We start from the raw sequence: 16,906 nt of genomic DNA on the forward strand, positions 1-16,906 counted from the left end.
GCCCATATTTTGCACATGTTGGTGCTCTGCTAGCCAATATTTTGTGCCATACAACAAAGCTAGTATTATACTTGTCTTATAAAATTTTCTCTTTTTTAATGGAATCTTACTATCACATAAAATACTAGATGCACTTTTCTTGGTATATCTTCCAGTTTTACCACTACATATCCAAACTTAAATTTTTATTAGACTTATATTCCATATATTCAGTTTTCACTCTAGTTAATTTAAAACCTTTAGATTTTGAAGTGTCCTTCCACATCTCAAGCTTAGTATTTACACATTTTGTCTTATCCACCAACATAATATCATCTGCAAATAACACATCTGCCTGAACATGTTTAGTGAGTTCATCCATTACTAGGGCAATTAGGTCCAGACTCAATGCAAATCCTTGATGTAATCTCACGGTAATTGAAAAAGTCTCAGTATCTCCGTATGTTATAACTTCTAACATATGTTTTTGCTCCTTGATGCATGTCTTAATAACTTGGGTAAGTAATTCCCTCTCATTTCTTCTCTAAAACTCTCCATAATACTTCTCCAGGAACCTTTCAAAAGCTTTTCTAAATCTTTGAACACCATATGTAAATCTTGTTGTTGATCTTTCCATTAGGCACCTCAACAAACATATAGCTTCCATTGTTAACCTACTAAGCGTGAAACTAAATTAGTTTTTGTTGAAAGTAAAAATAATAATATAAAAAGATAAAATTAACTCTCTATCTAACAGTTTAAACTTTTAGATTAAATGGTGGTTAACAAATCAACATGGTATTAAAGCAAGCAAAGGTTTTGAGTTCAAACCTCATTGTTAACCAAATATTTAAATTTTGCACGTATTTGGACTAATTATGCAGTAAAGCCTAGCCACAAGTAAGAGGGCATGTCAAGAGTAAAAATAATAATATAAAAAGATAAGGTTAACCCTCTATCTAACAATTTAAGTTTTTAGATCAAATGGTGGTTAACAATTCAATAGTTTTCTAACACCTTGCTTTTCTTCTTAATCTTTGCTCTGTTACTTCCCTCAAAGTTTCATACTGTAGCTCATTAACTTGATTCTTCTATAATTTCCACAACTTTGAACATCTAATTTATTCTTGTAAATAGGCACTAAAGTGCTCTTCCTCCAGCTGTCCGACATCTTTCTTTTGATTCATGGATCACATCAAATAATTTCATTAACCAAACTGCCATCCTCTCCCATGCAATTCCATACTTCTGCCAATATATTTTCTGGTCCAACTGCTTTGGAATTCTTTGTCTTTTTTTAATGCTTGTTTTATTTCATTGAGACATATCCATCTAAATGTAATTTTTAACTTTGAATTATCATTTTCAAAGTTACTAAAATGCCCCAACATAACCTTTATTTATGTACCTTCATTAAATAATTTTGAAAAATACTCTTTCCATCTTTCCTTGATTGCCCCCTCATTTGTTAATACTTTTTGGTTTTCATCATTTTGCATTTCACTTGACTTAAATTCCTTTTCTCTCTTGCCTTAGCTAGTTTATATACAACTTTCTCCAGCTTTTGCATCAAGACAAAGGTATAAATTTTCATTAGCCTTAGACTTAGCTTCACTAGCTGCCTTTTGTGCTTCCTTATTGGCTAACCTATACCTCTTTAGGTTTTCTTCACGGCAACATTTATAAAAGGTCATGTAGCAAGATCTCTTAGCTTTGACTTTTTCTTATACCCCATCATTCCACCACCAAGACTCTTTTTATCTAAGACTTTTTCTTTTACTCTCTAAGAACCATTTTTGTCATAGTTTGAATAGCAGCAGCCATTTCACTCCACATTTGGATAGCCTCTCCTTCTATAGTCCACTCTCTTCTGTGAGACACTCCCTTGAAAATTGTTTGTTTCTCATCTTTTAAATCTCACCATCTAATTCTTGGGTTTCATTTTATTTACATCAAGGACCAAAAGTTTATGTTTAGTGTTTCGGGCATTCTCTCAATCAGTGTTCAAAAAGGCAGCCATCGCGATTAAGGCCAAATCCGCACCCCTAGGCGCCACCTAGGTCGTGCGTGGCCTGGGCCTATTATCTTTCCCTCTCTCTTTCTCGTCGTTATTCTCTCTCGTCGATTGTCATTTTCCTGTTCTCTCTCTCTCGTCGCGCGCCGCCTAGGTTGTCTCTCCTAGACTTGTTGTCGCCGCCGATCTCGTCGTTTCTCTCTCTCTCTTTCTCTTGCCACCGATTGGGCCGTTCTCTCCTTGTCAATTCTCGCTCTTCTTCCTTCGATACGTATGGCCATCTTCCTCCTTGCTTCGTGCTACTTGCTTCTTGTTGCGCCATCTTCCTCCTTGCAACATTTTTCCTAGGCGCTAGGCCCCAGTCTGGCGCCCGACTAGCGCCTAGCGCGTTTTAGAACATTGTTCTCAATATAACTTATAATGCTTACACCATCTGTTAAACTGAGCCCCAACCTAAGTAGGTGTCAAGACAACATAGGTGGTACTCTTGTCTCATAAGAAAGATTCTATTTGGGTGGTTGATATGCCATTCTTCTATGTGATTGAGTGTTCATCACATTTTTTAAACCTAGCTTTAGCTAAGATGAGTTCATATATTATGGCAAAATCCAAAATAGCTTTACCCTCATTATTTCTTTCTCCACATCCATAACCTCCATGTACATCTCTATACCCATTCCCTTCTTTACCCACATGAGCATTTAAGTCACCTTCTATAATGATCTTCTCGCTCTTAGGTATCTCTTCTACCAACCCCTCTAAATCTTCTCAAAATTTTCTCTCTCTCTTGACCCAACTTGTGGTGCATATGTACTAAGAATTATTCATAGTTTCTTATCCTAGAACAACTTTATTTGCAATAATTCTATCTCTTATTCTCTTCACATTCACTAACCCATCCTTTAAAGTATTATCCATAATAATCCCTACTCCATTCTCTATCCAATCCTTCCTTGAGTACCAAAGTTGATATCCAAAAATTCTGTCAATATTTTAGCCTTATTCCAAGGCATCTTGCCTCTTGGAGGCATATAATATTAATTTTTCTCCTAATCATTGTATCCGCCACTTCCATAGATTTTCCTATCAAACTCCCAATGATCCATGATCCTATCCTTCATCTATGATCTTGGACTAGCTTATTTACTCCATTTGTCCATGAAAATCCCTTGCAAATTTAAATTACATCATGGCGCCAATGCAGTGCCTCAGATACATTTGTCACCAGCGAGCAGTGGTGTGTTGCTATGAAGGGTTACATTTTTTCATTTGGGTCACATTTGTTTCATTTCTCTACAGTTTTAAGATTCAAGGCATACAAGAAATGCCTTGCTAAGGCCAACACCAGGAAGGCATTCAAAACTTAGTACAACAAGAAAGACCATGGAAATCTGCTGAGCTTAGCACAAGTCACCTGGTTTGAGATGACATTAGTGCACTCTTTTAACATATAAGATAACAATCTGCTTAGCTGAGTACAACTGCAAATCACCTGGTTTTGAGGTGTAACTCACTCCTTTAACTAATATTCTCTATTTTATATATCAATCAACACAAAAAAAAAAACTATTGATTCAGTCATCCATGAAGGGAATAAGAAAAAATGGAATAAGCATTTGTTTTATTATGAAAACATAAAATTAACAGTGTTAATCAATCAATAGTTGAGCTCTCAAAAAATTCACAAATTTAAGATATTCATTTTCTGAAGTGTCGACAATGTGTGAGTTGTGAGGACAGTTCCCTTCGGCTTTCATGGTAATAAGCACAACTGTTGGCTTAGTTCGAGTTGATTTGGTATAGTAAATACAACACTCAACTTTCAACTTAACAAATCCTTCTTCCACCACTTAGGCTCCCCTTCTTGTGCTGTTCCACCCTTTTGCACCATCCAGGGCCATATTTTCTGCTCAACCATCTGGTTGTTAACACTTCAGGCCATGGTGTTCTTGAACTTTTGTTTCAAAACTGATTAACATTAAGTTGGCACTTTCTTTTCTAACTGATGAAGTTGCCAATTGACTCAGTCATTCCCCACTGATGCCAACTCCAACATGTTATAAAACCATCATCCATTCACAGAGAGAGAGAGAGTGAGTGAATTGCTCACTCTTTTAATGGACAAATAGCAATTTTCGACAAGAAACTTACCATGGACTTTTGTTAATCCGATAATACATCCACTTTAACTCGTCTAATTGAGATATCTCAGCTTGCTTCTTCAACCAATCCCTTAAAGTTGGATTGTCATACCAAACCTGAAAAATAAAGAATGTATAATGAAATAAATAAGGAACTGAACAAAGAAGAAGAAAGATCCTAATAATGGTATCGAAGAAATAGAGATATCATGGGGTAAACTGTTTATTTTAGCAGTATAGCTCTTTGTTAGGCATCTCAATGCAAATTGACACAATTGCTAGTGATGAAACAGATTTGGAAGACCAAGAATGGACGTGCAAATCTAGAGGAAAATGTTTAGGACAGTTCTCCATCCATTGGAGCATCGACATGCTCATACTGCAAACTACTCATTTTCAAGTACGAAAATAACAACAATATGCACATATTGCTACAGTAAATAAATACCCACATGCGTTGAATAAGTTTGACCATGCACACTAATTACTAAAACAACCTGCAGGTAAAAAATTTCATCAATAATTGCCCCAGCTTTAATCAGTAATGCCAGAGCTTCCTTGTCTGCAACAGTGAGTGCCGTCAACTGCATCAGAAAAAGCAGACATAATAAATGCCATTTGACAGTAAAGATAATAGTTGTAGAATTGTTAATCACCATTTGATCTAAAAGTTTAAGTTATTATATACAGAATTAACTTTATCTTTTATACTATTATTTTACTCTCAACAATGGTAATTGTGTCACAGCAAAAAGTGAAAAGGTATAGTAAGAGAGAATCAGAAATTAGAACAGGTCAGCGAAGTTACTGATTATAAAATACTTGGGGCCCATTTGGTCGGGATTTTGTTTTTCATTTTCAATTTTTGTTTTCAAAATTTTGAAATGAAAGCAAAAAAATAGCGTTTAATTGTTTTTTTTTTTCAAAAATTGAAAAGCACACACAAAGGGTGTTTCCATTTTCATTTCTTTGCCCTCCCCTCTCCACCCTCACACTCAGATCAAGCTGCCCCCTTCCCACCATAGATTTGGCCCTCCCTCCCTCCCTCTCTAGAAAAACCAACATGGACTTAACAGGAAGGGTTTTAACAAAGATCAAATAAAAATAAAAGGCAAAAAAGTTAATTTTCTAGATTAAGGAAATTGTTGTCAATATTTGATTAAATTATTACATATCTTTAATCACCAGATAAAATAAACAAAATTTGTATTAAACAATATATTTTAGATATTGTTTTCAAAATTTTGAAAATAAAACAAAGTTAAAAATAGCACGGTAAGTTTTCAGCTTTTTAATTGAAAAAGAAAACTAAACACAAAAAAAAAAAAAAAAATCGCCATTAAAAACTGAAAACAAGAAATTGGAAGCTTTGTCAAACAGATCTTTAACTTCCTCGTGAAATTCTTAGACTAAGAAAAGGCAAAAGCTACGCACTTGGGTAAAGCCATCAAGCAAATTAAAAAGAGACATGACCACTCAGATTCTTGCAGCCGGCAATTCCTTTCAACCATCAGAAAGGACAGTGCAACTCCAGTAAAGACTCAAGAGTGCCTTCTTACATCACTTTGCAATAAAACAGTAGGGTAGAAAGAATATGACAAAAATAGAGGATTCCATGCAGGGTCATTCAATAACATCAATAATACCAAACTTAAATCTCAATGGGTGGGGTTGTAGACTAGATGAATTCTAACTTGCCAATCATCTCTATCCATGACCTTATCTTATATAAAACCATTATATTCCATGTCATACCTAAGAGTTCTTTTACCAAGTTTTCTTCGATATTTCTCTCTCTTTTACCAAAACTTTTTCTATTCCATCAACTGCTCTCTTCTCATATGTCTAAACCATCTTAATTACATCACAATACATCTTATCTTCAATATTAAGAATAATCTCAGTTTTAATTAGTCTTTTCTTATTACAAACAATCACATCTTTTCTTGTATGACTTCAGTAAGAAATAATAAATTCATAGACAAAATGTGAATTTTTCTTCTTTTCTTTTTTTGGATAGAGATAATGTTCAAATTAATAGTAGGTCAGCAGCTCCCAATAAACAATGGAATAGAATTGAACTTACCATGTAAATTATTAAAATGTCAAAAATAATACTAAAAACACTGAAAAGTATCAACATCAATTCATTATAAAAGCTTCAATCTTCTTAAAGAGAAATTTGATTACATGTTTGGTAGTGTGGTGAAGGAAGCTACTGCAGCCTTCAGTGATTTAATTTAATTAGGAATAAGTGTTTCCCTTGCCTGTATATGCATTTACCATGAGAAAAGGATGTTAAAACTTATTTTTTGCATATCCACATATCTCTTTGACTGGGACCAGAGGCAATCAACATCCATATACTGTTTAAGCTGATTCAACACAAGGTCATTACATAAAAGTGGTGCATCAGCTCAAACAGTTGGTCAAAATCTTTTTTTTTCTTTTTTCTTTCTTTTGGTACCACAAGCACTGAAATAGATATTATACATTACCCAAAACTTTGAATCTTTTATTTCTTGTAATTAAAAACATATTTAACCAAATGTAATCGTTAAAAGTTCCTATTTTCTATTTTGTCTGTGTTGCTTAGTTCTCTGTCTCAATTCTCACCCAAAGTGAAACACAGACTTGAATTACGAAAGATCAGATACTTGGATTTGCAGCCTTGGCCAAGCTACATATAGGTCAAGAATCTACATATAGGTCAAGAATCTTTTTGCATGTATATTAAATACTAAGGTTGGATGAAAGACACCTAAAATTCAAAAGACTAGAAGAATAAATTTAACCTCATGGCATACGCAACTTCTGTTCAGTATTAAGGTTTTTGCATAAAAAAAGATTAAATGATATATTAATATATGATATAGAACATGAACAGGAAAACAAACGGTTGATAACTGTTAGCATTCGGAATATTCAATGTGATATGAGTTTCCTAAAATCGGATTAGGGAATCTTGTCTAAACCAGTCTTAGGAAACTCTCCTAAATATACAGCTGCTATCCTTTCCTATTGTATAGTTTCCTATTGTGTATAGATCTATAGTATCTATAGTTTTCCTATTGCATAGATTGATTGCTTTCCTTTTATGTAAATATCTCTTAGATTGATTGCTTTCCCTTTTATGTAAAACCTCTTCTATAAAAGAAGAGCCCATGTAATTAGATTAATGAAATAATAGAAAACAGAATTTGTATTCCATTGCTTTCATGGTATCAGAGCCATCACAGCCCTACAAACCCTAGTGCCTTCATTGCACCTTTCAGCACTGCAGTACCTTCCCAAACCCTTCCTGCATCACACGCATTCTTCCTGCCTTGCTGCCGGCCTTCTGGCATTTTTTTTTTAAGCTCTCTGCAGCATGTCTGAACTATTTGAAGGAGTGATAACTGGAGAAACCTCACCAACAGTAGATCAAGTTCCTGCAGCAAGCCCAGAAGCTGGGCATGGAGCAGCAGCAGGGGAGTTGCCCAATTTCCACCTGTCCTATCGACTAGATGGGAGAAACTACCTGCAGTGGGCTCAATTGATAAGGACATTTCTTAAAGGAAGGGGCAAGATCGGTCATCTCACTGCCTCTCCTCCAAAGGCAACCGATCCTATGTACCCAAAATGGGATATTGAGGATTCCCAAATAATGTCCTAGTTGTGGAATGCTATGCTTCCAGAGGTAAGTAAGAATTACATGTTTTTGGGTACTGCTAGGGAAATTTGGGAAGTTGTGAAGCGAACTTACGCCAAAATTCAGGATGCATTAGTCATCTATGAAGTGAAAACTAAAATTAATGGTTCTAAACAAGGGGGGTTGTCTGTCACTGAGTATTATAATCATATGAATGGTCTTTGGCTTGAGTTAGACCACTACCAGAATATAAAGATGATTTGTAGCATGGATGCTACAACCCTTAACTAAATAGTCGAACGAGATAGGATTTTTGAGTTTTTGGCTGGCCTTAACCCCGAATTTGATCAAGTGAGGGTGCAGCTACTTGGTCGGGAAAAACTTCCCTCTCTTAATGAGGTATTTGCTGTGGTAAGAAGTGAAGAAAATAGGAAGCTAGTGATGCTAAAGGAATCTACCACTAACGGATCAGCAATGGTAGTGAAAAAATGAGAGGTGACACGGCCTAGATCTGGGCGAATAGAGGCTCAAACTCGAGCCAATGGAAGAGATGGACTATGGTGCACTCATTGTAAGAAACCCAGGCATACCCGTGACACATGTTTCAAGCTTCACGGCAAAGAGGCTGTCCTAAATAGGAGTGGAGGAGGATTCAAGAATCTGGCTGCAAGAAATCAGGTTTATCCATCACACAAGGAGCAAGAGGAGGACCAACCGAGAGTGGAACTCGAGGCTGACAGCAGCTCAAATCTCACTCCATTTAATGCTGAGGAGATCAACAAGCTGAAGTCCTTCCTCAAATCAATGCAAGATGGATCCTGCTCTCTAGCACAATTGGAAATCTCAGGTAAATGCACTCATTCTGCATTCTGTTCTACCTTAAAAACTTATCGAAATGATGTTTGGATCTTGGATTCAGGAGCAACAGACCATATGACACCTAACCCCTACGTATCTTCCACCTATCAACCTCTTAGGACCACCAAAATGATCACAATTGCTAATAGTATAGCAGTTCCTATTGCTGGCCATGGCAGTGTGGATCTTGGCCCTAATCTCTCCATTAAACCAGTCCTTCATGTCCTACACTTATCAGCTAATCTGCTATCCATTCATCAACTCACTAAAACCTTAAATTGCCAAGCTGTGTTTTCACCTAATATGTGTGAGTTTCAGGCACCAAAGACAGGGATGAGGATTGGTGTTGCTAAAGAAAAAGGTGGGTTGTACTGCTTTGTAGGGAAGGCTTCTTATCCATCTAGAAACCAGCCACCGGTCGCTTGCTCCTCTCAAACTACAGTAGATCATCACAATATATGGCTGCATCATTACCGCCTTGGTCACCCTCCATTTACTCTATTAAAAGTTATGTTTCCTACTTTATTTCATTCTATTGATCCCAATATCTTTCATTGTGATGTATGCATTCTTTCCAAACAACATCGTGTTCCTTATCCCATGAGTAATAAAATCAGTTCTAAACCCTTTGCTCTAATTCATTCTAATGTATGGGGGCCTTGTAAAATTCCTAATCACTCTAGGGCTCAGTGGTTTATCTCCTTCATTGATGATTGTACTCAAATGACATGAGTGTTTTTGCTAAAAGATAAAGTTGCCATAGGAACAGTGTTGCCAAATTTTTGTAAGATGATTACTACTCAATTTGGAACACCTTTACAGAAATTTAGAACTAATAATGCAGGAGTATTTTAATCACCATATGCACCAGTTTTTCCAACAAGAAGGAATTGTCCATGAATCTTCATGTATAGATACTCCACAACAAAATGGAGTAGCTGAGAGGAAGATGAGACATCTCCTTAATGTGGCCCGTACACTTCTTCACCATCATAGAGTTCCTAAAAGTTTTTGGGGAGAGGCTGTCCTCACTGCTGCCTTTCTTATTAATCGAGTACCCACAAAGCTCCTTCACCAACAAAGCCCTCTTGCTTGTCTAACTACTCATTTTCCAGATTTTAATGTGCATAATCCTCTTCATCTTAGAGTCTTTGGGTGTGTATCGTTTGTCAACATATCCAAACAACATCGAGATAAGTTGAATACAAGGGCACTTAAGTGTGTTTTCCTAGGGTATTCTCCTACCCAAAAAGGATATAAGTGTTATCATCATTCTACTCGCAAGTTGTATGTCTCCAAAGATGTTACCTTTGTTGAGTCCCTTTCTTTTTTTGGTACCTCTCCAGCTGGTCCCCAGGGGGAGAGACTTTCTTATGGGGACTACAGCTTCGATGAAAGCTTTGATGATACTCTCTTATCTGCCTCTCAGCATACCTCTCACTCTAGTTCTAATTCTCTTGACCACACCAGCCCTACTACCACTCAAACAACTCAGCCATCGCCAACCCGACCTTCTCATCCTCTCATTAGTCTGTCCCCTAGCAGTCACAAAGAAGTGCATGATCAAGCTGAGTTGGGTGAACAAGTTGCCATCAAACAGCTGCCCTCTCCAGTTCGGTACAAGGGGTCTCCTTACATCTACAAGCGAAGGCATCCTATCCAAGACACAACATACACCACCCTCGGATTCTGGTCTAGGTATGAATCTCACGCAAGATACTTTCTCTTCTGATGGCCCTATCTTTGATGATTTAGACCTACCTATTGCAGTTAGAAAAGGGGTTAGGAGCTGTACACAACATCCCTTAACCAATTTTCTCTCCTATCATCGTCTCTCCCAAAGGCATAAGAGTTTCCTAGTTTCCTTGGATTCAATTATCATTCCTAAGTTACTAAATGAGGCATTACAGGATCAGAATTGGAAACAAGCTATGTTGGAGGAAATGAGCGCCCTAAAAAAGAACCATACATAGGATCTTGTGTCCAGACCTAAGGGGATCAATTCGGTGGGGTGTAGATGGATTTTCAATATAAAATACAAGGCTGATGGCACCCTAGAGAGATATAAGGCCAGGCTGGTAGCTAAGGGATACACACAATCTTATGGAGTCGATTATCTTGAGACATTTTCTCCAGTGGCAAAAATGACCACGGTACGAATCCTCCTCTCATTGGCATCCTATTTTGGATGGAACCTACAACAGCTAGATGTAAAAAATGCATTCCTCCATGGGGATTTGGAGGAGGATGTATATATGGAATTGCCACCAGGGTTCCAAGAAGGGCATGAAGGGAAGGTATGTCAGCTCAAGAAAGCTCTATATGGGCTTAAGCAGTCTCCTAGGGCTTGGTTTGGACGGTTTTCCAAAGCTATGAAAGTTTTCGGGTATGACCAAAGTAGGGGAGACCACACTCTCTTCATAAAACACTCTAAAGAAGGTAAAATGACAGTTCTATTAGTATATGTAGATGATATGATTGTCACAGGCAATGATAAGGAGGAGCAAGAAAAACTCAAGGAAAGGCTGTCCAAGGAATTCGAGATCAAAGACTTGGGTGTTCTCAAGTATTTTCTGAGAATTGAAGTTGCCTATTCTAAAGTTGGGATCTTCCTTTCTAAAAGGAAGTACATGCTGGACTTGTTGGCAGAAACAGGGTTGACATGTGGAAAAGGGTCTAAAATCCCTATTGAACCTAACAGTAGGTTGTGGAACAACCCTAGCAGCCAACCAATGGACAAAGGAAGGTACCAAAGACTTGTTGGAAGGCTAATTTATCTCTCCCACACAAGGCTTGACATCGCTTTTGCAGTCAGCCTTGTGAGCCAATTCATGCACAGCCCAACCGAGGATCATATGCTTGCTGTAAGAAAAATTCTAAGTTACCTCAAGTCCACTCTAGGCAAGGGAATTCTATTTAAAGCAGGGAATGAGCTGGACATCAAGGGTTTCTCAGATGTTGATTATGCTGGGTCTATCACAGATAGGCGGTCAACAAGTGGTTATTGTGTTTATCTAGGCAGGAACTTGGTGTCATGGAGGAGTAAGAAGCAAAGTGTTGTAGCAAGATCAAGTGCAGAAGTGAAATTTAGGGCTATGGCCCTTTGCCTATGTGAAGTTTTGTGGCTAAGAATTATCCTTGAAGACCTGAAGATTCAAGCCCAAGGACCAATTAGCCTTTGGTGTGATAATCAATTAGCAATTAGCATAGCCCATAATCCTGTCCAACATGACAGAACTAAACATGTTGAGATAGACTGACATTTCATCAAGGAGAAATTGGAAGCCGGCCTAATTCATTTACCCTATGTTCCATCCGAAGAACAAGTTGCGGATATCCTAACCAAAGGGCTACCAGCAAAGAGGTTTGAAGACTTGATAAGCAAGCTGGGAATGTGGGATATACATTCTCCAGCTTGAGGAGGAGTGTTAGCATTCGGAATATTAAATGTGATACGAGTTTCCTAAAATCGGGTTAGGGAATCTTGCCTAAACTAGTCTTAGGAAACTCTCCTAAATATATAGCTGCTATCCTTTCCTATTGTATAGTTTCCTATTGTGTATAGATCTATAGTATCTATAGTTTTCCTATTGCATAGATTGATTGCTTTCCTTTTATGTAAATATCTCTTACATTGATTGCTTTCCTTTTTATGTAAAACCTCTTCTATAAAAGAAGAGCCCATGTAATTAGATTAATGAAATAATAGAAAACAGAATTTTTATTCCATTGCTTTCACCTCAGCACCAAGGGAGATGGGAGCATAACGAGAGAGCTGTTTTTGTAGAGACAAACTCTTCTTCTCCAAATTCTCTTTGTACCTGCAAAATTTTGCATTGAAAAAACTGTAACATACCATAAATTAATATGTTATTAGGCATAGTAAAAGGGCCCCAATGATATAAAAATTAAAAATTTTGGATAAGATTTGAGAGAGTTGGATTTTAAGGCTAATTGAGGGTTAAGAATATTGGGATTAAAGCAAACCTCAGCAAATAATACACTTTTTTATCATTATATAGATTCTAAATGATGATGAGGAATCACATACGGAAATTACTACCACAAGAGGAATGAGACAGCAAATAGGGAGGAAAGGTGGCAGCAGACTGAACTCAATTTTGGGGGATTAAATGAAGAGATAAAGTAGTTGCTTTTTAAATATGTTGCTAGGCTTGGTGAGAGGATTCTAACAATATAAATTTAATTGAATTTGGTTAAGGTTTATGAAAGTGGGATTACTGGCCAATGAAGTGATCAATGACTTCAAATAAATGAGAACAGGGGATCTTTAAATGCTCCAGCAGCTGGTGGAATTCTCTAGCATCATGTGGGGACTTCTAGAAGATAAGTGAGGTATCAAGGAAGGGATGAAGCAGGCAACTGGGTGCCAACCTATGAAAGAAACGCCTTGCCAATGCTAGATGGCAGCCATTGGGGTTGCCACCACTCCTGCTCCTTCAGCAGCTTCAAGTGCCTATAAAAAGACCTTCCATCCATTTGATTTCAACACAAAATGGTAGAGAGAATTTCTCCACAAGGTAGAGAGAGTAAGGGAGGAAATGAGAAGTACATGAGAGAAAAAGAAAAGGAAAAGCTGAGGAAGAAAAGGGAAGCTGCAGGGAAAAAGCAAAGAGCCAATTTCTTCACTATAATGGCTTAGATAAGGTGCATAATATGGTTTCTTATGTGTCGCATGTTAAATGATTTATGCGTGAAATGGTCTTATAGCAGCCTAATATTTATATGACATGTTTTAGACATGATATATGTGCATAAATATCAGTTCAATGCCATAAATGTGTAGCTATATCCCTTGTGCAATGATAGAGAATGGTGACTAATGCAAGCCTGTGGCATTGGGCCAGATAATGTGCAATGATGCCAAGGGGAAAAATGGGGCTTGAACCTAGAGAGGGTGCACCCAAAAGTAAAATGTATTGAGAGAAAACTGCCATAATGTTGTGTATGCTTGTGTATTGACTATGTCTGTGCATGCCAGCCATATATGCCCATTTTGAGTAGTTTGACTCGTGCCATGCACATATCATCATTTCGGAGCCAAGTGGACTTGCAAGGGAGCCATTAGCATATGCATTAAAGACTTCTTTTTCAGAAGTATGTATTAAATCTAAAAGCATGAAAGTACATGTTGTACTTGCAAGCCTTTGTAGTTTGGTATTATGATATCAAAGCATGTTCAATAGTATGCAATATACGGAGTGAGGATTGTGATAAATTTACACTTAGGAGAAATCTTGCTTTTATATTATGATGTGAGCCTGATAATGAATACTAGACCTGGGACCAAAGAGGCAACTAAGAGCCTAATCACATATTAAGGTATCAGAGAGACATCCATCTGGTGCAAAGGTTCCCTTCCCTCGTGACTCCATGTGGCAAGGTCAAAATATGGCGCCTAACTGGGGGTGGGGCTCTGCAAAAACTCACATGAGTACGAGCTTCTTGTTTCCATTTTTTGGGTTAGAAAGGAGTTTTCTTTCTAATTTTTCACCACTTGGAACGTTTTTAGATTATCTTGTTTTCACTGTTTTGTGGTTCTTCTTGGAAAGAGTTCAACCTTTTTACAGTTAAATGTATATATTATTACCTTATAGATAAAGAAAAAGTTTCATAACTCACTCATTTCTTATTCTCTCATAGGAAACAATGGAAAATTCCAGGTAGTCAGTGCGAGAATAACTTATGTTCCTTTTAAAGACATACAGCAAAGAAAAGAGAAAAAAATTAGTTGACCCCAAAAGAGTACTGAAGATTTCAAACTTAAAAGCAATATTATACTTTACACACCATTGCAAACTTTTGGTATATCCCAGTATCCAGCAGATACAGTAAAACTCAGCCTTATTTGTCAGTAACAAGTTTTTTACCTGAGCAGGCTAGTATATGTCTTTTTTGTTTCTATGAAAGATAAAATAAAGGTGATAATTGTCAAGGTATCAAAATGAGTACCAAACAAGGCTGCATTACTTTTTCTTCTATAGCCAGAGAATGTGTGATTCTGTTTCTTGATGATTCACAACCAACCACTTCAACGTATGGGATTCCATAATTAATTCTATATGGCATACCTTTCTTCAATAATGTCAAAAAGTTGACCATATTGCCCATCAACATCATAGGGAACATATTCAGGATCTTCTTTCGCAAGCAAGCTCTTGTACACATCCACAGGGACATATTTTACGGCAGATACTTCTGATTCCTGCCAGAGATAAAAAGAGTAAAACACATGTTCATCTCAAAGTACCATGTTTCCACTCCCAATTGCTACTTTAGTAAAGAATACCCAAAGAGTACAGGACCAATTAACAATTCAGTTGTAATCCGTTTTGGAAATGCAATTGAGAGTCAAGACACAAGAACAAAATAATGGAAATGCAATTGAGAGTCAAGACACAAGAACAAAATAATGGAAATGCAATTGAGAGTCAAGACACAAGAACAAAATAATGGAAATGCAATTGAGAGTCAAGACACAAGAACAAAATAATAAAAAAGAAGACGATTGCCAACCAAACCTGCAATAAAAAGGAAAAGCAAGAGAAGACTGAAGGAGAGAGAATGCTTTGTCCCCCCACCCCAACAAAAACACACACACACACACACAAAATAATGACTTGGTTGACTACAGAGGGAACATATGAGAACCATCATTAATTATGAGTATCAAACACTGTATGGAAAGAGCAACCACTCAACTTGAGATATTAACACTTGCAAACTGATTTTTTTTTTTTCTCAGTTCCTTTCTTGCTTTAACTTCATTTACATTGGCTTTATGACTTAAAATGCATTAGTAAGACTCATAACTTAAAAAATGATGACCACATATTTATCAATATCCAGAAGGCGAGAACATCATTTCAACTAGTAGAAGAAGAAATATACAACTGAAAACTTAGCTAGCCACAGGTACGATGAGAAGAATTCTAGCAATGACTTTTCTCACACAGGAACCCCCTTGGATGTCAAAGTTAACAGAATCTTTGCTGGAAGAGAAGTTACCAATAAACCATATGTTGATAAGATTGTTTATCCTTTCAATCAAAGTCTCCAATATCCATAAAAGAAAACAAAATCATCAAACAGTAAAAGAACCAGATATGATAGATGAATGTGTTAGTGTAGGAAAAACAGATCAGAAGATGTAGGAGAAATGGATCAGAAGTTCTCTCATTTATCCAATGAATAATACAATCCCTATTAATAGGGAACTAGAGTACAACATAGTAAAGATTACATATACAAACAATAAGGCAAGTAAAGCTGTACAAGATACAAAAGTAAAAGATAGAAGGAACCCAGAATAAGAAAGTATCTAAATCTAGATGAGTACTTTCTAAAACACTGAAGATTAGATAAGTGTTAAATCAAGGAAGATTGGACTAAGAAATCATAGTCTAACCGTCCAATGATCTAGTGAATCAATCAACAGTTAGATGTCTGAAAACAGAAAACAGTTACATGCAATATCACTTCTAATAAAACTGACAAGAAAAGTATTTCACAGAAGTTACCACATTACCTACAAATATATGCCCTTACCTGAAGAGTGAAAGCCTCCACAGGAATTGGAGCTAGAGTTGTAACCAGATATACATCACTGTATTCATTATTGATGAATTTGCCATCATTTATTACACTGAAATAAGATGCAATAGTTAAATGTTAGTGGCTAAGAGAAGTTTGAAATCTGAACATGGCAAAACTTAAATGAGATGCACACCAAGAAAAAAGACGTCTTGATATGGATTAATTCTCATAAGATACACATAAAATTTTGAAATAAGTAAAGTGATTTGTTAAATATACAAATTATAAATGAAATGAACAAGGGTAAAAAGTAGTTGGTGACCCAGGAAAACTCTTGCAGGTAAAAGGGAATGTGCATTTTAAGGGCAGACCTATCAACAACTTGCATAATGAACACACTCAATGATGTAGGACAGAATAGTAAATTTTAGGAATTAGTATATTTTATTATTTAGTTTTGCTGCATTTTCAATTTTGAGAGGAAAAAGTATTCTTTTTTTTATTCACAATGTGGTATGTATATATATATATATATACATACACCAATGTACAAGGTACAACCATGCGACAACATATCTTCCTAATATATATGTACAACACTAGTTCTAATACTCCTCAAACAGACGCGTATATATCATATGTGTTTAGTTTGGTACAAATGTAGGCAAGTCGTGAATCCCGTAATGCCTTGGTAAGAAGATCAGCCAACTAATCATTAGAGCCAAC

General features: G+C 36.6%; 1 protein-coding gene across 2 annotated transcripts in view; it reads right to left on the reverse strand.

Moving 5' to 3' along the window:
- Window positions 1-16,906, reverse strand: part of LOC127789868 (nudix hydrolase 3) — a 105,423-nt gene that overhangs the window by 48,055 nt on the left and 40,462 nt on the right. Inside the window, exons 4-9 of one of the 2 annotated variants that reach the window (XM_052318919.1) lie at window positions 16,193-16,289; window positions 14,716-14,849; window positions 14,267-14,335; window positions 12,363-12,444; window positions 4,632-4,718; window positions 4,145-4,251 (exon numbers count right to left, since the gene is read on the reverse strand). In XM_052318919.1, coding sequence (XP_052174879.1) covers window positions 4,145-4,251; window positions 4,632-4,718; window positions 12,363-12,444; window positions 14,267-14,335; window positions 14,716-14,849; window positions 16,193-16,289 — 576 coding nt within the window. The remainder of the gene's footprint in view (window positions 1-4,144; window positions 4,252-4,631; window positions 4,719-12,362; window positions 12,445-14,266; window positions 14,336-14,715; window positions 14,850-16,192; window positions 16,290-16,906) is intronic. The other variant, XM_052318920.1, reaches the window with a different exon arrangement.

Source organism: Diospyros lotus, chromosome 14 (assembly GCF_014633365.1).
Source record: "Diospyros lotus cultivar Yz01 chromosome 14, ASM1463336v1, whole genome shotgun sequence".
NCBI classification, from domain to species: Eukaryota; Viridiplantae; Streptophyta; class Magnoliopsida; order Ericales; family Ebenaceae; genus Diospyros; species Diospyros lotus.